This window comes from Nicotiana tomentosiformis, chromosome 2 (assembly GCF_000390325.3).
Source record: "Nicotiana tomentosiformis chromosome 2, ASM39032v3, whole genome shotgun sequence".
Lineage (NCBI taxonomy): Eukaryota > Viridiplantae > Streptophyta > Magnoliopsida > Solanales > Solanaceae > Nicotiana > Nicotiana tomentosiformis.
The window spans coordinates 95711128-95736660 of NC_090813.1; the positions used below are offsets into that span (position 1 = coordinate 95711128).

Below are 25533 nucleotides of genomic sequence, written 5' to 3' on the forward strand. Positions count from 1 at the left end.
TGCCAGGGGTAGATGCCTTAGATTAAGAAAGGGTTGGTAAGCCCTTAGTCCATTCCCGATGATTCTCTCCTGGTCAATTGCTTGGGGTTTCAGACCATTGCTCTCTTTTTTAGTCGTATCAGGTGCATCGGCTTTGCTTTGACTTGCCTTGTCCGTATAGTCAGTAATCGATGTAAGAAAGATTCTTCTATGATAAGTGGCCCATTCCACCTTAAGAATCTGCCCATTCTATTAGGTTTCCTGTAGAGCGAGGGCCTCTTCTTCCTGCCTTTTCTGTATATAGAGCATCGGATTCAATAGCAAGGGTTATTCAACTAAGACCGGATTCTGTAGCAGAGGAGAGCAGGAAAGAAAATAAGAGAATAACGAAGGTGCTGATAAATAACGAGAAATGTGCTCAATTTATCGCTTGGCCGAACAGATTAGCCCTCTGATTGAATCGGAGAAGGCACGACTAGTTAGAAGATTGTGGCACCGCAACTTGGGTGAACTTCCATCACCAAGTGAGATGGTAGAAATTATTATTAACCAGTCGTGGGTGGCCAAGAGGGCCTACTTGGAGACTTGGGATCTCAGCAGGAAATGCGAAGGTTGCAACAAGTCGGCCGGCCAAAGAGAATCAACTAGTTTAGTTCTGATCTGAGTAGGCTCATAATAGGGAATAGCATGTCTTTAAGCAGCTGGCTTCCACGTAGCTATAGCTGCAGAGGATAGTCTCTAAAAGCTACAACCGTCTCTTCTTATTATTCTCCAAAAACATACCTAGGTTTTGGCAATCACTCTACTGACAGAGAACAAGTAAGGCTCTATTTATAAGACCTAGCCTATACAATATTTAGGGCTACACCCAGGGAACCTAGTCAGGTAGCTTTGGTGATTTAATTTCTTCTCGACACATAATTATCAAACCCTAAATAAAAGCATTCTACCTCTCACTATTATCTATTTCACTTCTGTTCAATTTGTAAAGAATCCTTTTTCTTTACAGTCGTATCTACTATGATAAGAAAGCGCTCTTAGTTCAGTTCGGTAGAACGTGGGTCTCCAAAACTCGATGTCGTAGGTTCAAATCCTACAGAGCGTGATTTTTTTCTTCTTAGATCGAATTAGAATGAAATAGATTCATTCAGTAACTTTCACAACAATCGAAATTTGACCTCCTGTGCTTATGAATTAAAGAAAGGAGGAGGTCAATCAAAAAAAAGAGATGTTAATTAATCAAAGGTCCAACTGATCACCACGCCTGTATTTTAAATATGCAGTTAGTAATAATCCAGCCAAAGATCGAAGTGGGTAGCTCCAGTAGACCCATAGATCATGGAACAAATAGGGTGGGTAGGCCTAAGCACCACACTACACGTATAGACGCGAACCCCCCTCGTTACCGTACGTGCGACTCTCACTGCATACGGCTCGCACAAAGACTCCTAAATCCATCCTGAGCCCTTTCTTCCACCTCTCCTCTCCAATCCTCGATCAAACTTGTGTTCCCCGGGCGCTATGAAATGGGGGTCTTTCCTTCGCAGATTCAGATCCAACCAGCAAGGCATACGGTCTTGGACACTTAACCAAGCTCTTGATGAGCGGTATCTACCTTCACCTTATTCTGCTCTCCTTAGCCTCCGGCTTGGGCATGGTGAAGTAAGGGGTCAGTGAGATCGACCCCGATCAGTGCAGTTAGATAGTTAGAGTTAGTAGTTTCTTCAACAATTCTAAAAAGAGGAGTTGCTCTTAGAGCTAGGGAGCGAGTGGAATAAACGAGTTCAATACGCTGGATAAGAAGCGTAGTATACGAAGCGATCACTAGATTGAAGGAGTGTAATAAGTAGAAAGTGGGTAGCGAGGAAGAAATCCAATAGCCTGCTCACAATTCAACTTCCTATTCAAGTGAATCCGCCTAGAGCGAGCCAGGTGTGGGATCTTTCCCCATAGCTTTCTTTCTTTATTCTTTATTGCCTGATCTTTCTTTTCGTTGTTGAATCTCTCTTTGATTAATCAATGTGTGATATTCCGAATCCTCATTACTAATGGAATCCAAATGATCTCTGGATTGATCAGAAGATCCTCCGCGAGCAAGGAGCGAGCTAAGTAAATATTACCTGAAATGAGTGAGATTCTATTATCTTTCCTTTGTAGTTTTTGTTTTGTCATTTTTTTTTCCTTCTTCTCTATGATCCCACTCTTCTATTTTCTTCACTTACACCTTACACTTCAGCTGAGTCTAACGAGGCTCAGGTGCAAAGCCTTCCACTGTGGACCTTATCCAAACTCCCAGCATCAATGATTATCTTTGCACTGGCCAATTCCGACATAGCTTTTGAATACAGCCTTCCTCGATTTCCCGAAGAAAAGAGAGGGCGCTCTTCTAATATTTAGCTCCTAGCTGCTCTACATCTCTATTTTCTTCTCACATTCTTCTTTTTGGTACGCTGTTATGGGCAGCTCTGGTGCTCGATCTTAATAAATTACTGACAGACACTCCGACACTGTGACAATGTAGATTCCACATGGACACATAATCAAGGTATGGGAGTAGGTATGGGGCTATGACTAGGTTTATCTTAATAATATCTGATTACTCTCACTCGATATCTTTACTACGGTCGGGCTATCGAACACGGGGTCAGAAGTGAATTACGAGTCGGACCAATCTGCGAATCGAGCGAGCTCCCCTTGCATGAAATGATGTGGTGGTAAACCTCTCATTCTAATTCAGTGCTCTCCGAACCGTGCGGGAAGGTTTCCCATCACACGGCTCACCAACTTGATCTTCCGTGGGAACCGTATGTCCGAACATGCCTGGAAAAAAAGGTAAGGCCTCGCTTTCCTTTGCCACTCAAGTGTTCGAAGTATTTTTCCTTTTCAATATTTTTCTATTGGAGCTTCCCTCATTCCTTTTATCGAACATAATGATGTGAATCGAGCTTTAATGAGTTCTAATATGCAACGTCAAGCAATTCCTCTTTCTCGCTCTAAGAAATGCATTGTTGGAACTGGGTTGGAACGACAAACAGCTCTAGATTCGGGGGCTCTTGCTATAGCCGAATGCGAGGGATAGACCAGGAAAGTCGTATTGCAACTATGCCAAGCAAAATATTGATTCTAATGCTGATCGAAATAATCTACTTTTTAGGGATGAACCTAGCATCTAGGCGATGAAACTTAAGATTAAGTTAGATTTATTATGTGGTATTATGAACCCCTCTGCCCTAAGAAAGAACTTTCATGAATAATAGACTACCCACATCATCCCATTTCGGTAGGGACAAAACTCGCAGCGATTACAGTCTCTTTCCCAGGGTCAGGCTACTCTAGAAGATCAGCAGTCTAGCCCAGTTGCTTCCCTTCCAGATGCTTCCTCAAATTCTGGATCCCGCTCTCAGCTTCGTCGATCCTCTCAAGTTTCTTATCATGTTGAAGGCTTATGAATCGTTTTCCCCAAAAGATCGAGCTTACCTCATCTCAGTTCAATCTTCTCATGAACCTGAATCATTTGCTGAAGCCTCCAATCATTCTTCTAAGCGAGGAAAACGCCTCTCTAAGAGAAAAACTTTTAATTCTCGATAGGGAAGCCCCATAAAATTTTTCTTTGTTGTGTTGCTGTCGTAAAATAGCATTCTTCGTTCCGTCGTCGATCTTCCAATTTCTTCCGGTATGTCACTCCGCCAGGACAGAACAAAATCTTGAATTCTCGGGTTTCCTTTGCCAATAGACCAATCAATGGTGCTCTATCGGAAATAAGATTCAGTCGCTACAAGCCAAGCCCACGGTGGAGCACTCCTAAGGCTTGGTGAGATAGGTTTAGTGAAAGCATCTCCCGCTGAAGCAATTGTAGCAGCTCCTGCGCTGGTTAATATTGCCAGAGATGATATAGTCATTTATATGTCGGAGTGCCTACGTGGTTTTAGAGCGTGCGCGTTACTATATCAGTAGAATATTCGAGTCTGCATCGGGCTAAGCATAAGTAATAAGACTATCATTTTGCCCTTGACAGGCACTCCAGAACCTGCCAACGCTCATGAAAACCCGGGTCGGTCAGTCCTCCATTCATCCGACCGGAGGTATGGATAACGAGGCCACCTTCACAACCTTCTCCCTTCTGTCCCTATGTTGGAATAAGGTAAGGCGATTTGCTTGAGTTGCTCAACCGCCCCTTATCCTGGTGCTCATGACGTGCTGAATCAAGCACGGCACACTTTCTATATCTCCTCCGTCTACAAGGTAAACAGCTTAGCTTAGAGCACAGCGTATTTGCCACCACACTGGCTGGATGGTGCATTGGCCTTACCGTAAGAAGTTCGAGAGCGATATATCTCGTGACATGCTACGTGTGGCATGTTTTTTAGAAAGTTCGTATAACTTCAAAAGAATCATTCTTTATGAATCAAGTACCATTCAAACAGCATCTCGGGAATTGTTTGTCGCTTCGCACCTTCACGTTTTCTCCGCTCGGGAGAGGAAAGACCGGGAAGCATCTCCTGCTCAAAAATTCAAATATTCTTTTATTTTGAGAAGGCTTCCGTCTACTAGTCAAGAAAATACGATTGAAGCCTCTCACAGGTCCTACCCGATATGCCCTTAGGCACGGCCACACATAACATAGAAATCACACTTGGATAAGGGTGGACAATTAGCTAGAGCAGCGGGTGCTGTAGCGAAACTGATTGCAAAAGAGGGGAAATCGGCCACATTAAAATTACCTTCTGGGGAGGTCCGTTTGATATCCAAAAACTGCTCAGCAACAGTCGGACAAGTGGGGAATGTTGGGGTGAACCAGAAAAGTTTGGGTAGAGCCGGATCTAAGCATTGGCTAGGTAAGCGTCCTGTAGTAAGAGGAGTAGTTATGGACCCTGTAGACCATCCCCATGGGGGTGGTGAAGGGAGAGCCCCAATTGGTAGAAAAAAACCCACAATTGCTGGTCTCGCTCTTGAATTCGACTTTCAACTTGCTCTTAGAGAGAGGAGGCATAAAGTAGCTAGAGTACGCTTTCTGCTTTAGGCCCAGCCGCTAGCCTAACTAACTAACCCTTGCTTTGGCTAAGAAAGTAGCTCTTAGAACGAGGGATAAGTCTCAGGAGTGGAAAGATCAAGAAGTTTCGCTGGTGAAAGCGAAAAGCCTTGCTTCGCTCTTTCTCGCCTAACTGAGAAAGTAACTCCCTGCCTTCGGGCCATTCTTCGGAGTAAGGGAAAGGAATATCAAAACCTAGGTCTCTTTGAATCCGATGTCGGAATAAGAGATGAAAGCTTGTTAGCAGTCTAGCGATCCTACGCTCATTCCAGTCAGTGCAGTCAGTCCAAGCATAGTAAGAATAAGTAAGGAAAGTCACTAGGGAAGTAGGCTATACCCTAAATATTGTATAGGCATTTTGCTTTTGAAAGTAAATAGAGTATCAAGTAGAGAACAAGTGCGTAATCCGTAGTCTGCACCGAGCTAAGCAAAATATTGTACGGTAACCCTATATCAGTAGTCAATAATAATCCGTAATAAGGGTTTTAGAGCATAAGGCTCTAAAAGCTTTTGAAAGCTCTTGAAAATGTCTTGTAGTTCGACTCGCGAACGATCAACAAGTGAAGGACCGATCCTTTTGCGCCAATATTGTTGCGAGACTGGTACTTGGCGGTTCACGAGCAACAATTTGAATACATAGTAGGGCCCCAGAACGCTAAAAGGTCTTTTTTATATTTACTTAAAACTATACTGAACCACCTACCTATTCGTTTTTTGGCGCTGTCCTGACACTGATGAGCATCACTTTTTGTTGTCTTCGTCCATCTTTTTTTCTCCCATGCTTTTCTTTGGTCAACAACCAACCAAAGTGCTCTACACTTCTTCACTACTCATACAGGCTTGACGGAGTTAAGCCTTCTTAACTCTCTCACTAAGGGCTTCTATTCCAATAAGCCTACTTATACGTTCTATCTGAGCCTAGCTTCCAAAGCCAACTCATTCTCAGGGACGGGATAACAAGAAAGGATGGGAAAGAATAGAGAGTGCTTGCAAGTCGGAGAGTTATTCATTTTAATACCAGTGATAACTTACATTCTCAGGTGTAGGGGTTAGGATATACCTAACTTAGCTGATCTAATCATAGATTATTTGAAAAAACGCTCATGATCAAGTTACAACCTAAGATCTATGACCATATTATGTTAACTGTTCGTATTTCGTTCATTCCATCGGTATGCTCCCAGGTACCTATAATTGTGATCTGTTTGCCAGACACACCCGCAAGGAAACCCATCTCGAAACCAGCGAGTTGCCTAAAACCTCCCTTGTTGTCTTGCTTGCTTTCGGATAAGAAAGACTAGTCACTTTAACCTACCTTCCTAGCTTTAGTTGCCTGTGAGAGGCTTCAATCGTATTTTCTTGACTAGTAGACGGAAGCCTTCTCAAAATAAAAGAATATTCGAATTTTTGAACAGGAGATACTTCCCGGTCTTTCCTCTCCCGAGCGGAGAAAACGACTTCGTTCCTATTTATTAGCCTTCTTTCTACTTCAACATCAACTTCGTTAGCTAACTAATTGATCCTCGCCCATCTTTGGCTGCCTGTTAGGAGGATTATCCTCCTTTGGTCTATAACTACTTTACTTTTTTTTTTTTAGAGCGGGGGCTCTGTGCGGTATTTTTGATGTTTATGTCTGTATTTGTTCTGTAGTTGGATCAGCCGTTTTCCTTAGTATGTCGAGGGTGGATTAATGAATGACTGCTTTAGCTCTATCGACAGAGGCCCCCATCTAAAGTTCTAACCCTTGCTTCAAGCTCTGCTCTGGGAGAATGGCCCCACCCGATGTGATCGACATCGCATCTCGACCTGTTCGTGCTGCGTAGCCTTCTTTACTTTACGGCCTTTTGATTATGATGCATCATGAACGTGCCAATATGTGATCGGGGTGAGCGGTGGTTAGCGATCAAGTTGGCAAGTCAGGGATACAGGATGGATTTTTCCAGGGTGTGTGAACTTCCTTATATATTCAGGTGGTGGTAAACCTCTCATTCTAATTCAGTGCTCTCCGAACCGTGCGGGAAGGTTTCCCATCACACGGCTAACCAACTTGATCTTCTGCGGGAACCGTATGTCCGAACAGGCCTGGAAAAAAAGGTAAGGTCTCGCTTTCTTTGCCACTCAAGTGTACGGCATCTGCCGTGCTTAGGCCCCTTCTTCCCTTACCTAATAAAAGAGTCCACCGCCTGCCGCTCCTCCCCTCTTCTCTGTTGAGTTCATCTCGTAGAGGGGAGCTGTAGTTCAATAGTATGGGTATTTATCCTTAGAAGTGGGAGGGCGTGCTAAAGCCATAGGGGTAAGCTCCCACAAGGATTGATAATAAGCATAAATCAGGCCTTCTGCGGAGATAAAAGGAAGATTCTTTATAGAAGATTCTCTTTATTCCCACCTCAAGCTCGGTCATTGGCTGTCATGAAGCACAATCAACCTCTCTACCTTAAGACTTCTAATATGGTCGATTCTAGATAGAGCAGTCAATCGAAGGTGCTGTCCCACTTGAACTCAAATCTATCTAACCTTCAATCCAGCCAGCTCATAACAAAATGTTAGACCAATCTCAGGGCTGACACAACCGAATTGGTTGAGGAAAAGGAAACCCCAGCGACCAAGCACTCCCGCCCCCAAAAGCGGAGACCGAAGGAAGGGTAGGGTTTTCACTTCCACGTCCCAGCTCATCGAAGCTACCGCGTATCGATTGAAATTTCCCTCCTCAGCCGGAGGCGGAACCGGCTCCCCCCGAACCATCCTCGGAAGAGTAAGAAAGGAGAAGGGAACGGGAGTTTCTCGCCTCCAAAGAGTATAAAGAAGCGGAGTGTCACCCCAACACGGGTTAACCGAATCTCCTGCGACTTCGTCCTCCCCTTTTGCTCATAAGTAAGCTCTTCTCCACAGCGTATTTTGACTCTTACCTTCGCTTCTTTCATTCGCTTTTTTTGTTTTTGAACCTTCTGTCTGATTCAATATGATGCTTTCAAATCCGCTCAAAGATTACTTTGGTGTCAATTAGTATAGGGAAGTGTCTGTAAATACTGCATATTTGATTCCATCTATAAATCGATTTTCTTCCCTATGAGTTAAAGTTTCAATAAGAATGCTAGTTCATACTGTTCATTATGATATGAATATACCACATCAATTCGTTATGTATGGATGATGTTGTTTCCCTCTCGACTTTGGATCTTAGCATCCAAAAAGTCTGTCTGTACAAACGATCTAGGCCTGTATTTGGAGTTTCCCTGGGGTTGGTAAGGCGAAATGAGGCCACCCTAGCCTATTGAGTGCTCTACCTCGGGCCATCGACATCATACGCTCTACTGAAATAGATTTCGCGGAAAACTACGATCTTGGTTGGTCCCGCTGCGGCCTCTGAACGGCCATCCCATCTCATCTTGATTTGGCTATACTTGTATGTAGTCAGCCATGTTAGCTCCATATGAGAGCCTTTTAAATAAAGGCTAAAAAGGCACTCATCAGTCAGCTCGGTCCCTTTCCTCAAGACAGAGACGAGCTGACTAGGATCATAAGGTTAAGATAGGGCTAGGCTTTCTCTCATGGACCTTTTTATATTATATTATGATATACGACCATTCGCCTTTTCATCACTTTGGCCTGGAGCCAGTCCAGGGTGTAGGCTTGCTTCGCATAGGCTCGGGTCAGTGGTAACGCCCTTTTTTGCCAGGATGTCGCATTGCATTTGCTCGAACTCGGGAAGCATCAAATTTGATGACTTATTAAGGGAAAGACGAAGTAAGAGCATGCTATTGGAGACGTTGCAACATATGTCGGGAAGGCCTCCGTTGATTGTGTATGAACAAAATACGAATCCAAAGGCAGGGTAAGAAAGGGCTTCAGGTTGCTAAACACCATTCGTGGCATTCTTGCCTTGGCTGCAATCAAAAGGTGGCCTTATTTCAATTTGACGTGAAGAATAGAATGCCTTTCAGCAACATAAGGGAAGGGGGCAAGAATAAGTTTCTATTCAGCCTCGAGAGAAAATAAAAGATTAGTGAGGTAAGGTCTATAGACTGTAAGGCAGAAGGCTTGAAAGGAAGAATTGCTTTAGGTTTGGGCTAAGGTCATTGCGCTCCTGCCACCTCTTGGCAAAGTAGGCTGATGGGCAAGCCCCCCCCCCCTGTCGCAATGGTGTGGGGCGTCAGAGGCTGTTACCCCGTGGCCAACTCGAAGGGGCTGAAGTTCGACTTGCAGTGCACTCATTCCCATTACGAGAATGAAATGACACCCCAGCTTGACTCGAGACCAAGACTCCTTACAACTCGTACCAATAGCGGCACTGAGCGGCCGGAGATTGATTGAAAAGGCAGGCCCAGGGAAGAATTGCAGGAAATCATTCGATAACACTTCTTCCTATTTCTTTCTCAATGATATCCGACGATCAAGACAATTCCCGTGAAACTCTTTCATTTCATAAAAGTGAATTCTTATTCTTACGAAGAAAATAGCATTTCCTATTGATTTGTCCCCTGGACTGGACCTATTCTGATTCTGAATTATTTGTCGCTACGTTGTTCCCAAGGACTAGCAAAATCGAAATAGCAAAATTCTTGGGTCATCTCAATGGGGCTGGCCTTACTTAAATAAATAGGAGTTCCTGCTTCTAGCTAGCTCAATCAGTGCGTTGGAGTTCCGTTCTTTCAATCTCTCCGCCAGGGAAGTGCTCTTCGGGCTGAGGTCCAATTCATCTCGTAGGCTTATTGTAGAAAGGAAAGTAGCAGCCTATTACGTTTTTTCAGGCCCTTTGATATGTTATTAGTCAAGCGCTAGCACTCCGGAAGGAAGGCGGTAGGTGGGCTTAGATAAGAAATATAGGAATTTCTTCTCTATATCAATCCTTCGATAAAGCAAGAGACAACTATAAAAAAAACTGACTTTTCCATTTACCGGAAGAAAGGTCGTCAAACTGAGCATCTGAATAAAAAGACTCAGTCCCCGTGAACGGCCTAATGTCCGCCGCCTCTAGCCGATGCGCACTATAACGAGTTCAAATGCATTCCTTTCTCCATACCTCCTACCCTCTGAACTTTCTGGATTGAGCTGGTCCAAAGTGTTTCCGGCAAAACTAGGAACGCGCATCAAACCTGTAGGTCCAAATCTATGGACTCGATTTGTCACTCGAATAGGGTTAACCCGAAAAACATCTACCTTGGCAACGTCATTGAATGATACATTCATTGCATGGAATGCCATACTCAATTGTCAGCGACTGGGGACCCGACGTTGTGGTGAGAAAGCATGGGGAGCGAATAGGATTAGATACCCTGGTAGTCCATGCCCACCATCACCAAATTCAATAGCTGCTCCTAGCCCGATTCCAAGACCTGACTAGGTTTGAAAGTTCAAGCAGCCTTGATCAACTATAGGAAAGTACCAGTTTTCCACAGTGACAAGGACTTCGTGCGAAAGCATTGATTTCCGGTCTCATGGTGGCAAAGGCTGGTAGATTTGATCGGATCCCGGACACGCGAGAGCCCAGCCCGGGAGGAATGCATGGTTCCCTGGCACTTCATGGGACGGACGTTCGCAGTCCTCCTCCATCTAATCTAACCCTACCTCATTCGCCCTGGCCTGCCGGTATAATAAGAGAATGAGGGATGACTTAGTTGTAGAGGGCGACTGAAAAGGAGGCTCGACCCACAGGGAGAGCGGTGAGCGGAGAGAGAATGTGAATGAAAAAAGTAAGGGAAAAGTCATCTCATGACTGGAACTGGCTCAAGGCAAGGGAAAATTGCTCTTACTTCCCGAAGGGAGGATCGATTGTACAAGTTCGTAAAGAGGGTTGGACGAGTGAAATGAGGGTTAAGTGTTTACCAGTGGTTGCGCTTAACCAGATCCAAAAGGGGAGAGGACACACACTGTTCGGTGAGTGAAAGACGAGGAAATGCCGATTCTAGTGTCTCCTAGGAGGCGCCATGCGTCGAGTATACACCCGGTACCCAGATTCCTTAGGGTACGCCCCCTATCGCCTTTCATTCGGAAAAGGAATTATCTACACTGGCTCCAGTTAGCCGTGAAGTACGCTGATACCCCGGTGAACCAGAAGAAATTCCCGTAGTTGTATAAGGGGGATGTTGAAAACATTCCAGCAGATAGTATGTAATACTCTTATCAAAATGAGCAATATACTCTTTCTTAGTTTAGGGCAGAAACATACTCAAGGAAAGCAAAGCTAACCCTAAAAATGGAATATTACCTCAGCTCAAAGGTTGTTTACTCAGATATTTCTTATCAAAGTGAGGGATTCGTTTCAGGCGAAATCAAATCAGAAGCAAAAAGAAAATTAGGGTGAGCACCTCCGATATATAATAAGACTAGGAACACGTGGATCATAGGTTTGGTATGGGAGTGATAAATATTCGCCCCATACCTACTCCCATCCATTTAGGCCGGCTAGGAACACGTGGATCCAGGGAACCTGGCTCGGGAACGGTGGATACTTTTCCGGGTAGAAGGTGACAACCCTAATGAATTGACTATGAAGGTGTCTCTTAGCTACATCAGCGCTCAAATTCCTTAATCGTTATTGCTTGGTCTAATTCCACGCTTTATGATGAAAGGGGAGTCGGCGTGGCGTAAAGTGAAGATTGGGGGGAGTAGAAAAATTCCCTTATAGGGTATTCCGAAGGTGTAACCTAGGCAACTAAAAAGGGGGATTTGCCACATCGTTGAGTGATCTTTAAAAAGGTTTGCCTTTCCCTCACCGTAATTGCCTTCCCGCTTGATATTTCATTTTTCTTATCTCATGCAATTAAAGGGAACAAGACTGGAAAGCCTAAACTGAGCCCGGCGGGGGAATGCTTACTGATACTAAAGCCGTTCGCTCGTCCCTCTTTCCTTTCGAGGAGAGTCAGCCAAGTAACGATAATAAGAAAGACTAGGGTATAGCTGTTTAAATCCCCGGTTGAAATCATCCAACATAAAATTGTATAAGACCTTAGTGATTAACCCAGCGTGTGGGATCCCTACTTCCGTAATAGAACAATTAATTCTATTTTGGTCATAAACTGGTATCTTTAAAAAGGATGAAACTAAGGATATTACGTAGCTATCACGCACCAAGGGTGCCAGCTTTCGTAAAATTCTTTTATGAGAAATAGTACCTTGTGAGGGTGCTAGATTCAAGATGAAAATAGTTCTAATCTTCCCCACTCCACCTAATTTGGCAAAGAACTCACGGCGATCTCTAGGAAAACCACACGACTGCTCCTGATTCGTTCGGATCCTCCCACATGTTCAATCTTTTTTTAGCGGTTTCCCCAGAGATCTTTATCATTAATGCATCCTTCATTTTGCTCATTCATGGAGTTGTATTTAGTACCTCTAAGAAATATGATTATCCACCGTTAGTCAGTAATGTGGGTTGGCTTGACAGGAGATAGACACAGGCGGTAGAGGGGTCCCCCACTTCGATTCCCGCCCCGTTAGCATCTACGATCCTAGATAAGGGATTAGTCTATTAGGTCTTTTCGGTCCGGAGTTGGCTAGTAATGGACCCACTTACCTTGCTTGTAGACCTGCTGCGGAGCTAACCCTTGTTCTATTGGTTTGGTGGTTGCTACCAAGACGATTTCTTTATGCCCATCAAAGGACCTCGAGATGCTAATCCAAGAAAAAGGATACGAGAAAACCCTAAATACAAAGCTAGGGAAACTGGATTTGATTCTTCTCACTATAGCTTCAGATTGGCTTAGGGTTGCCTGAGTTTGTCTCCTTCTAGCCTGTTGTTGAAGCTGCCTTTGGGTTACTGCATTTGTTCCCTTCCACCTTAGTCCGGGTGCTCTATATCCAAGATTAATAATGGTCTGGCTAGCATCAATTGTTTACCTAGGATCATGTGTGACTCTATCCCTTAACCCAAACTACATTCAAATAGAAATATAATTTTAGAACTTAGTATAGTAATTAGACACAACAATTGGACAAAATTTCACATACTTACCTTCTCTATGACTGTCCCTGATTCACCAAATAGTATTCCAAATCCAGCAGTCCTAAGCCTAGGCCTTCCACCTAAATTTTTAAGAATTTGTTGAGGAGTCCTTGATCTTTCTTTTGTAGTTCCAGATTGTTGTGTTCCTGATCCACCATCAGTAGTAGTTCCAAAATTTCTTTGTGTTGTAGATCTTGTTGTTGCAATAGTAGCAGATTGTTGTACTGCAGATCCACCACTGGCAGTAGTACCAGAAAGACCTCCTGAAGCAGCTATTGTAGCCTGGGCATTTGCAGTACTACTCCCAGCACTAGCAGTTGAACTTTGCCTTTTCTAAAACACCCAGAATATAAAAATTCAGCAAAAGACTAAAAACACATAAAGCATAAGAAGTATTTGATTCTTACCAGGATTGCACAACCTTTCTTGTTATGCCCTGTTGTCTTGCAATGAAAACAGGTCATTGGTGTCCCCTTTCTTAATCTCTTAAAAACTTTCTTTGTAGGTTCATCTTGAGCCTTTCTTCTATGCTTCTTAGGTCTATCAGGTATCTTAGTAATTACAGGAGGCTCAACTTTGGGGTTTTGAGTTGGAGGCCACATCTCCATGTTGGTCATAGATTGTATGTAACAACTGAATGCCTTGAGGTATGTTTCCTTTTTATACCAATGCTCAACATAGTCAGTAGTGTCATACCTTTTTAAAAAAATTACACAAAGTGTATGGGAGCAGGGTATGCCTTTCAGCTGCCACATTCTACATGTGCACTCCTTCTTTACAAAATCAACTATGTGTTTGTAAATTCCATCTTGGATCTCAAATCCAGTGTCCCCATTCCATTTATATTCATGCTTGGAGGCTCTTATATATTGCTCTTCAATGTACCCCCAGTGCCATAGGAGATATATCAGAATTCCACTTTGTAGCAAATTCTCTCATATTAGTCATCCTCTCTATTACCTTCACTTTGATCTCTTCCAACATGGTTATGATTGACTTGTGCCTAGAAGTAAGTATCCAACTGTTGAAGGCCTCACACATATTGTTCTCCATAATATTACACTTACTACAGCATTTAAAAAATCCCTTGTACCGTGACTGTTTGGGATATCTAAGCAAGTCTTCTATTATCTTATTGCCACCCAATTCTGCCAACTCCTCTAGTTTAACCTTCAGAAATGCTTCAAATGAAGCTCTTGCACAACCCCAGAACTTCTTCCTTCTTTCCTCACCACCCCAGGTTTTCTTCCAGTTGCTCCATATGTGCCTTGCACACATTCTATGCTCAGCATTTGACATCAATTCAGATACATCTTGAACAAAGTGTGGTAACACTCGTCATATGGTGAGGGACTGCCCAAACTCAGGAGGGGTGCACCTCCACAGACTACACAGGCCCCACGTATTCCACAAGGCCCTCAGGCTTCTCAGGCCATGGTTACCGCACCAGTTTTCACTCCACCTGCACAGCTAGCTAGAGGTGGAGGTCGGGCAGATAAAGGTCACCCTAGAGGGGGAGGCCAGGCCAAATATTATGCTCTTCCTGCTAGGACGGAGGCAGTTGCATCCGACTCAGTTATCACATGTATTGTTCCGGTTTGTCATAGAGATGCATCGGTCTTATTTGATCCAGGCTCCACTTATTCCTATGTATCATCTTATTTTGCTCCATATTTAGGTATATCCTGTAATTCTTTGAGTTCTCCTATTTATGTGTCCATGCCTGTGGAGATTCCATTGTTGTTGACCATGTGTATCGGTCATGTTTAGTTGTTCTTGATGGTTTTGAGACCAGAGCTGATCTATTATTGCTCAGTATGGTAGATTTTGATGTTATTTTGGGCATGGGCTGGTTAACTCAACAACTAACATAAAAGAACTCTACAACTCAACAGAATAAAACTCCCAACATCGGGTGATACCAAGTCCCAAGCTCTACAACAGTATACTAAATATCCCCATACAACATTATCTATAAAAGGGGAAAATGAAATAGAACTAGGTAGAGGGTGACTCCGAGGGCCCACAGACGCCGGCAGGTATACCTTGAAGTCTCCATATCTAAACTCTACTCACCGGTGCCTAGGCTGGTAAGGCTACCTGGATCTGCATAAAAGGATGTGCAAAAGTGTAGAATGAGTAGACTACAACGGTACCCAATAAGTGCTAACCTCAGTAGAGTAGTGATGAGGTCAGGTCAACACCCTACTAGAATAAATAAGAAAACCAGGACCAACTGTTCTTGGTCTCTTTCTCAACCACTGCCCAAGCAACAGGGTACATATGGTTATTACCATCCTTAGCAATTCATGACAATAGCTCACCTTTACACACTACCTTCAGAAATGCACTATCAAATCCAATTACTCTTCTACACCCTTCTAACCAACCTATTTTCAAAGTATGTAAACAAATGTATATCCCCACAAAGACCTTTTTACTAGGTTCTATTTCTTTTGAAGTCCTCACCACACCAGTGCTGCCTGGGTTAGTAATTCATATCATGTCAGCATAATCATAAATCCTAGTAAACTCCATTTTGTAATCACCTAAATACTTACCCATTACCTTCTATCTAGACCTGGCACATATTGTTTTTCCTACATACACACCATACTTAATCCTTATCAACTCTTGCAACTTCTTGAGCTTTATGTCAGGTTGATTAATGATCTTATCTTTGTAACATTTAACTATCCAAGTTGTGTTAGCAAGCTTGTTCCTTGTGACTGAAAAGCATGAATGGACAGGGTAGTATGTGTTAACAATGAAGTTCTGTGTGTGGCCCTGTAAACTACCTAAAATATATCATCTACATCTACTAGAGTTCAAACATCTTGCCCTAACCCTATTTCTCTCATTTGGTCTTAACTTTAACTGAACTCTCCTCTGTACAGCATAGTCTTGTAAAGAATATCTAAGTTGTCTAACATTTTCAAATACCATTCCTAGTTGGAAAAAAATTTTCTTACATTTTGGGTCAAAGTAGACCTTTCTATTGTATCTTCTTGGAGGAAGGTTATGCACCTCATCATCTGCATCTGCATCTGCATCTGTATCTACATCATCATCAGTACTATCCCCACTCCCTGGATCTGAACTGTCTAGGTACTGCTCATCCCCTCCCAATTTGCCAACATATTTAGCAGTCTTGTCCATGTAAATGTCTTCAAATCAAGGGTCAATGCCTATATGGACACTAAGTAGGTCATCTACATTAACATCACTAGATCTCTCTTTCCAGTTCTTCTGATTTACTTTGGTCTGTCTAGCAGCAACAAGGTCAGCTTCTATATCACTTGTCTTTCCAACAACATCCTCATCAGCATCATAAAGTGAGTCATTTGTATCCTCTTCAGCAGAAACACCCTCATATTCACCATCCTCACTCTCAGAATTACTCTCAAATTCTTCACAATCTGAATCTGTGGCTAGATGAAAGTTGTAGAACTCCCCTTCATCCTCAGTAGAATCTTCTATATTAGCAGCCCTCCCTTTACCCTTCCCCTCAGTAAAACAACCACTATTTATATTATTGGTAGGTGAGTTTGTTGTCCTAGCATTAGCTCTACTTGTTTGCCTTTGTGTCACTTCACTAAAGCCAGTTGTTTGGTCATATAGGATATCACTGGGGTCTACACCACTACTTAACATTTCATCCAATTCAATATCAACAAATGGTATATTAACAGTGTGACATAAATAAACATCAATAAAATCTCCATCATGAAGGTCTTTGCATAATTCTAACACATCAGCATCATACTTAATAAATCGAAATGGTCCTTTTTTATTGACTCGACATGCGAATTTCTCCACATCTAAGTACCCCATATCATTTGCCCATTTATTGAATTGAATAACATGCATTTCATCAGTGTCAACAGTTACAATAGAAGGTCATGTTATATCATTTTCATACCTCATTAATGGGCCAGCTACCATTTGTCCCTGATGGTGAAATTGTAATTTCACAAGAACAGTCATCCTGCTTCACTACGCCTATGAAAATAAGATAAGATAAGTCCAAATCTGTAAAATATTCAAAAGAAAGAGACAATATTGTTTGAAAAAGAACAAGCAAATGCGGAAAAAGAACCCTAACTTTATCACTTTAAGAGACAAAAAATTTCGATATGATAAAAAGTCCTAATTTTTTATCCCTATATGCCAAATAGATGGAACCAAAAAACCCAGAGAAAAAATAAGAATTTAGTATGTTATTCCAAAAAGCCCTAATTTTAAACCCTAAATAACGAAAGAACCATTGCATGCATACAAAATATTATTCTACCATGACCAACTTCAATAACGAATAAAAATATAAGAAAACAATCAGAAATTTCATGAAAGACAATAATCAGACCTTTAATGACTTCTATGTTTCTGGTGGAGGAGAAAGGGACGGTACACGATTATCTCAGATTCTTATTTTGGGACCGATTTTGAAAGAAAAAGGCATAAACACAACATTCAGATGATCTAATGGAATCCTATGACAATGTTCACTCCATTTTGAGCAGACGAGTGAAAATGTTAGAGGGGAATTGAGAGAGACGAGTGAAAAAAATGAAAATGAAATTAGTGTTTTAGGGCAAAAATGAATGAGAAATATCGGTACTTAGTGTGTTGTCCCGCCTAACACGTGGCATGTTTTTATTCGTTTATTGGGTTGCCGCGTTTGTGAAATTGTAATGCACGCGCTATGAGCCATAGGTCGGAGATGTTTATTAGTTCACATATGTTCAAGTTTAAATGTTTATATGGGAATTTTGAAAGTTCATTTATCGGCATGACAATAGGGTACAAGTTTAAGTGGCTAGGAGGCCTTTTTGCCTTTAAAGTTTGTAATTTTCAACTTTAAAAAATTGAATTATTGGTTTCTTGGTAAAATAAAATTATGTTTGGAATAGTCAAGGACATAAATTATTGCAAACAATTAATATTGGACAGAGTTGCTGATTGATTCAGACACAAATATAATTGGACTACCAGTTTTCGCTCTTGATGGCTGTAGTAAACCTGTTTTGACTTCAGAGAAACAAACTGTTCTAGTAATACATTTTCGTTTTGGAATAAATACATGAAGTCATACGAAATGAATAAACTTGCAAAACACTGAAAATTGATTTTAAAAAAAAAGGCACAAAACGAGTGAGAATGCTCTGGTTTATCTTTTAAAATAAACTTCAGCTAGTTCATATTCACGATTGATGTCCCCAGTGAAACTTCTTGGGTGCATTACATTCACTGTTCTGGTCAAAATTAAAGTAGACAAGATCAAAAGATTCGAAAATGTGCTTGGTGTATATATATATTATTGAAGCAAGATATGCTATTTTAATGAGAGATGTAATTTAATAGACTTATAAATCAAATTTATTTAAGTTTTCGTCAGCAAAATTATTTCGTATTTATGCTGATAAAAAATACTACTAATAGATATTCCAAAAAATAATTGAGGGGCACAAATTCGGACACCACCACTATAAGATATAAGGGGGAAAAATAATAAAATGCTTTCAATCTAGGTGGAATGCATATAATCCTGTTGATAAACATAGCTTTGTTATAAATATTTATCTAACTGTGGATGTCCATAACTCATAAATGAGTAATATTCACTATTATTCTTCATTATCTCCATAACTCCCACTAGTCCAATACTTATGGTTGTAACTCTCATACTTCCATAATCTCCCCCGTGATTAATGCATATTTATAGAATTCTTTTGGTATACCTCTATGTAGTACTATAAATAGAGGATGAGAAGTCATTTTATAATACACTTGAAAAAAGCTTGAAAGAAATAAGAAGCTCTCTCATCTTTTGCTCTCTATATTCTTGTTTCATATTGTTATTTTAAATTTACTTTCTTAACACGTTATTATAACGAATTGCTACTCTCATTTCCTAAAAGAAACGAAAGTCCTCCGAAGAAAACTTTGCATTACATCTCATTAAAGATATTATGGTGAGCACTAAGATGACACTATTTTGTCATTAATTTAGTCTTAAATGCATGAAAATGACAAAGGTAAATTTTTATACTGCAATACATAATTAACTTAATATTGCATCTATCACGCCCCTTTTTCTCTCGAAAGTGAATTTCGACGTGTGACAACTCTTTTAAATGGTTATTAAAAGAAACGAATCGCCACCTAACGATTTTTAAGGTGCGTTAAGGCACATATTTGCAAATAATTCTGTTTGACTAGTCTACATCACCAAAGATCGGGTAAGGGCTCAAATTACCTTGAAGAGAAGGTGTTAGACACTCTTCAAGGTCCACAACGGTAGGTCTGATAAGTGGGGATTTTGACTACTTATTAGCGCCTTTTTAGCTTTTGTTTTAGTCTAAAAGTATTGAATTGTATTCCCGAAACTAATGAAATTGTGCAAAATTGCAGGAATGCTGAAAGTTGGGCGCCCGAGATGAAATCCAACTTAAAAAGGAGCAGTCCAAGCACAAGGCAATAATGGGCACAGAAGCATACAATGTGAGGTCCGCAGAAGGAATTCTGCGGCCGCAAAAGAAATTGCGGACCGCAGAATTCAATCTGCGGCCGCAAACAAAGAAGAAACAATCAGCAGACAATTGTGCAAGTTGCGAAACGCACATGAATTGTATGGCTGTAAAGATGGGCTAAGGGTCGAAGATCAGAGAGTGCAAAAGGACCAAATCCAGGACCTCAATGAATTGCGGACCGCATGAGATTTGTGCAGCCGCACAAGATTGCCTTACGGCCGCAACCCTGACATCGCAGACCGCAGAAAAGTTATCGTGCGGCCGCAGTTCAGAAATGTGCGGCTCTAGCTCTTGCCATATGAAGAAGTCTGTGGACCACACATGGAATTGTGCGGTCGCAGAACCTCCCAAGGGATATTTTTGTCCGGGATTTTCAGTCTTGTATAAATAGACGAGTTTCACAAAATTAGATCAAGTTTGAACCTTTGAAATTACTGTAGCCATTTTTCTTTACTATTTTAGGAAGTCTTACTTTGTTTTGGTGTATTTACAATAGATTTAATCACTTGAAACTTTCATTATGAGTTTAATTAGTCTTTCTTCTCTACTTTCTTCAAACTCAATTATGAGTAGCTAGATTTCTACTAGGGTTGTGACTCAATCCTAGTGTGTAAGCCTTATGTGTATCTAATTTAGTGCTTGTTTGTGATTGAGTGTTTATTATTTAGCTTAGTTCATGCTTTAATTGTGGAATTAATGGTTGCAAATATTAGTTCATGCCTATTTGACTTAGTCTCTATTTGAGAAAGAGAGACTTAGTCTAGGATAACTTAGCTAACAAGAAATTGGGTCAATTGAGCGATTGATTAACTCAATTAAAGGGTTCAACCTAGAGATAGTAATAACCCGACTTGAGCTCTTATCAACTGTTTTGGATGATACCCATTTGGTCTTGAGAAAGCCAAATTGGGCAAAATCACTCTTTGACCGAAAGGTACTGAGTGGGTAAATTAGAGTTGATAGCTATAATACACCCCAATCAACGAAACAAGCATTAAAGTCTTTAACCCATTAGGTAAACACCTAGGCAATGGTCACAGCCTTAGGCTTTTTTTCATTTGGAGAAACCGTAAAAATAATTTTTTCTAGTCTTCTTACTTTATTTTGCAATCAATAGAGTAAAAATTAGAAATAGAAAATAAATCTTATTGTGGAAGTACAAACTAGATAATCCAATCACTCACATTGAAATATATATCCCTAACTCCCATCTTAGCTCTCTGTGGATTCGACCCCGACTCTTAGTTGGGTTTCTATTATTGCAAGCGATCATTTCATACCTCTTTTGAGATGTGCTTTGAACGTGATCAATTTTTGGCGTCGTTGCCGGGGGAATTAAAAACAGTGTTAGCTATATATTTGGGAGTGTTTTTGGAGTATCTTCTTTTCCTTCCGTGTTACTAACTTGTTTGAGAAATCATAGGTACAACTGTGGCAAACAATGAGCTTGGAAATATTGCTTTGGGGGATGTGGACGTTGAGGATGAGCAAGTTGATGAGGTTCCTCTTGAACCTCAAGCCAATAGAAGAGGCTGAGTGCTTCATGACAATGTCTCCGTTCCATCCCCACCTCCACCACGAGCGGCTCCACCCCGGGTGTTACCCAATGAAGGATATGCAAGTGCAATAGTCCCTCCCCGATTACCTTCACAAAGAGTTGCATGACCATGGACAATCCATTACCGAATTGACTACCACCATGAACCAATTAGCAAAGGCTCAACTTCAACAAGTGCAAAATCCTAAGCAAGTCAATGCCATGGAGGGAGCTAACATGATGGTGAACAAAAGAAGGACCAAGGGTCCGCAAGTACAACATTGAGTGGAGAATTATGTACAAGAGGATAGTGGGTTTGATCAAGAAGATTCTTACAATGAACAAGAAGAGGAGGTGCAATATGTGAACAACTTTCAAGGGCAACGAAATAATTTCCAAGGCCCAAACCTCAAAACAATCAAGGCAATTGGAATTCTAACAACCAAGGAAATTGGAGTGGCGGAAACAATCAAGGGAATTGGCATAACAACAATAATCAAGGAAATTGGAGCGACAATAATCAAGGAAATTGGTGGGTGGGGGGTAATAATCAAGGCAGATGGAATCACAATCAAGGAAATCGGGGGTCGGGTTTTCAAAGGCCCCGATGTATCAACAACTGAATAACCTACCTCTTTATCCTTCCCATGGTCCTAGTTCTTCAACCAATGAGATGGGGGGTATTGAGAACATGTTCAAGCAAATGATGGAAAAGAATGTCGATTCAGACGCCCAACTTGCCTCACACAACACATCGATCCGCAACTTAGAAGTTCAGATGTGGCAAATCTCTCAAGCTCTAAATTCTCGTCCAAAGGGGGCACTACCAAGGGACACGATGGTAAACCCAAAGGGTGGAAACAATACGAGGCATGCCATGGCCGTTACTACAAGAAATGGAAGAGGTAGGAATGCATCCACCTCAAGTCAAAAATAACTTGTGGATGATGAGAAAGCGGAACAAGAAGAAGAGGTCCCGAACAATGTGGTGCAAGAAAATGATGAAGTTTGGATTGATATTGATGATAGTTTGGAAGAGACTCAAGAGGAGGTGAACCCGTATAGGGATCACATTATTGATATACTGGAGCCGATAGTGCAAAAGGCTAAGGCATTATTGCCTAAGCCTCCACCTCCATACTTCAAAGGCTTGCCAAACAAATTGGCTAGAATCAATTCAAAAATCTCATTCAAATGATGAAGAGTCTCTCAATCAATGTGCCATTAGTTGAAGCTTTGGAACAAATGCCTGGTTATGCAAAGTTTATGAAGGGTCTCATGATGAAGAAGCGGTCAATGAATTTTGAAACTATTAAAGGCACTCATCAAGTGAGTGCAATTGTGCATTCAATGACTCCTAAGTTGAAAGATCCTGGTGCTTTCACGATTCCTTGTACAATTAGAAGTGTCGAGTTTATTAAAGCTCTTTGTGATCTTGGGAAAAGTATCAATTTGATGCCCTATTCGGTTTTCAAGACCTTGGGAATTAGGCAACCAAGACCCATCTCTATGAGATTGCAAATGGATGATCGTACCATGGAGAGACCTTTAGAAGTGATTGAAGATGTCTTGGTTCGTGTTGATAAATTCATTCTTTCGGTGGATTTTGTCATTTTAGATTGTGAAGTTGATTTTGAGGTGCCGATTATTCTTATAAGACCTTTCCTTGCTACGGGGAAGGCTCTTTGTGATGTTGAAGCCGTAGAACTCACTTTTCGGATGGGTGATGAAAAAGTGGTATTCCATGTGTGCAATTCCATGCGGCAACCAAATAGCAACGAGGTGTGTTCTTTTGTGGACTTGGTGACCGATGTTATTGTTGATGATACAAGTGTCATAATCAATGTTGGTGATATATTAGAGGTGGTCTTGCTCAACTTTGATGATGACGAGATGGATGGCTTCATGGAATGTGTGAAATCTTTGCAAGGAATAGGGTCGTACAATTATGCACCCCGAAAACTATCTTTGGATATTGAAAATAGGACAACTCCTCCTACAAAGCCTTCCATTGAAGAGCCTCCTACCTTGGAGTTGAAGCCATTGCCTCCACATCTTTGGTATGAATTTTCTTGCCCTTTTTCTACTTTACCGATTATTCTTTCCTCTTGTTTGAATAACGTGCAGGTAGATTCTACATTGGCGGTGCTACAAAAGAGGAAGAAGGCTATTGGGTGGACATTGGCGGATATTCGGGGGATAAGCCCTGCATTTTGCATGCATAAGATCAACTTGGATTAAGGCGCTAAACCATCTATTGAACATCCAAGGAGACTCAATGAGGCTGTACAATAAGTTGTCAAAAAGGAGATTATCAAGTGGTTGGATGATGGGGTTGTCTAACCCATTTCTGATAGTTCGTGAACTTTTCCGGTTCAATGTGTCCCAAAGAAGGGGGTATGAAGGTGGTCACCAATGACAAAAATAAGTTGATTCCTACAAGAACGGTGACCGGTTGGAGAGTGTGTATGGACTATCGCAAGCCCAACAAAGTCACAAGAAAGGATCATTTTTCACTTCCTTTCCTAGACCAAATGCTTGATAGGTTGGTCGGCCGTGCTATCTATTGCTTTCTTGATGGGTATTCGGGCTACAACAAAATCCTTATTACTCTGGAGGATCAAGAGAAAATAACCTTTACATGTCCTTATGGTACTTTTACCTTCAAGCGGATGCCATTTGGTTTGTGTAATGCACCGGCGACTTTTCAAAGGTGTATGATGGTTATCTTCACGGACATGGTGGAGGACTATCTTGAAGTTTTCATGGATGACTTCTCGGTAGTTGGAGATTCTTTTGATGATTGTCTTGCGAATTTAGATAAAGTGTTGGCAAGATGTGAAGAAACAAATTTGGTGCTCAATTGGGAGAAGTGTCGTTTCATGGTCGAGGAAGGCATTGTCCTTGGCCACAAAATCTCAAAGAATGGAATTAAAGTTTACAAGGCAAAGATTGAGGTGATTTCTAAACTTCCACCTCCAACTTCAGTGAAAGGTGTGCGGAGTTTCTTAGGCCACGCGGGGTTTTACCGGCGCTTCATCAAAGATTTCTCTAAGGTGTTGAACACGTTGTGCAAGCTTATTGAGAAAGATGCTAAGTTTAACTTCAATGATGATTGCATGAGAGCCTTTGAATTGTTAAACTTCAAGTTGACAAACACTCCCATTATCACCGCTCCAAATTGGGGTGTCCCTTTTGAACTTATGTGTGATGTAAGTGACATAGCGGTTGGGGTTGTTTTGGGGCAACACATCAACAAGATTTTTCATCCGGTCTACTATGCTAGTAAGACCATGAATGGTGCCCAAGTCAACTATACAGTTACGAAAAAAGAGCTCATTGCCATTGTGTTTGCAATTGAGAAGTTCCACCCGTACTTGATAGGTGCCAAGGTCATTGTCCACACGGATCATGTGGCACTTAGTTATCTAATGAGCAAGAAAGATTCCAAAGCTCGATTGATGAGATGGGTGCTTTTATTGAAAGAGTTTGATATTGACATCCAAGAAAGAAAAAGGAGTAAAAATCAAGTAGCGGACCACTTGTCTCGTTTGGAGGAGGAATGGAGGCTGCATGATGGACTTGAAATCAATGACTCCTTCGCTGATGAGCAAATCTTGGCCATTTCGATGAAGGAGGTGCCATGCTTCGTGGATCTAGCAAATTTCCTTGTGTGTGGAATCATCCTGGATGAGTTCTCTTCAAACCAAAGGAAGAAGGTCAAACGGGATTGTCAAGATTATTATTGGGATGAACCATACCTTTTCCGGATTTGTACAGATAGGGTGAATAGAAGATGTGTACCGGAAGAAGAACAAGGTGAAATTCTTGGGGCTTGTCATTCTTTGCCATATGGTAGCCACCATGGTGGAGCAAGAACGCCGGCCAAAGTGCTAATTTGCGATTTCTATTGGCCCACTCTTTACAAGGATGCAAGTGATTTAGTGAAAAGATATGATGAATATCAAAGGGTCGGTGGAATCTCAAAGAAAAATGAAATGCCCCTCACCACCATTTTGGAGATTTATATTTTTGATGTATGGGGTATTGACTTCATGGGTCCTTTTGTGAGTTCTTTTGGAAACACCTACATCTTGGTCGCGGTTGATTATGTGTCTAAATAGGTTGAGGTCGTTGCTCTACCCAACAATGAGGCGAGAAGTGTGGTGGCATTCTTGAAGAAGAATATTTTCACAAGGTTTGGTACTCCGTGAGCTATTATAAGAGATGAGGGGTCGCATTTTTGCAATAAGGCTTTTGACACTTTACTTAGCAAGTATGGTGTTACTTATAAAGTCACGACTCTCTATCATCCATAAGTTTACGGTTAAGTGGAAGTCTCCAACCGGGAGATAAAGAATATTTTGTCCAAAATAGTTAATGCTAACCGGACGGATTGGTCCAAGAAGCTTGATGATGCATTATGAGCTTATCATACGGCTTACAAAACACCTATCGGAATGTCGCCATACCGGTTGGTGTTCGGCAAAGCTTGTCATATTCTGGTGGAACT

The 25533-nt window shown here is 41.5% G+C and overlaps 1 protein-coding gene and 1 non-coding gene across 2 annotated transcripts; both read left to right on the plus strand.

The window, feature by feature from the left end:
* The first annotated feature begins 1010 nt into the window (after positions 1-1010).
* TRNAW-CCA (transfer RNA tryptophan (anticodon CCA)) lies at positions 1011-1084 on the plus strand. Its single transcript has one exon. It is a non-coding gene; the product is annotated as a tRNA-Trp (tRNA).
* A 21133-nt stretch (positions 1085-22217) lies between these two features.
* LOC138905281 (uncharacterized) lies at positions 22218-23261 on the plus strand. Its single transcript, XM_070193788.1, has one exon. It carries the CDS (start codon positions 22218-22220, stop codon positions 23259-23261), a length of 1044 nt encoding a protein of 347 aa, XP_070049889.1.
* The last annotated feature ends 2272 nt before the right edge of the window (positions 23262-25533 follow it).

Coding starts and splice junctions, on each gene's coding strand:
- LOC138905281 (XM_070193788.1), top strand. CDS start 22,218: ATGAAGAGTCTCTCAATCAATGTGCCATTAGTTGAAGCTTTGGAACAA.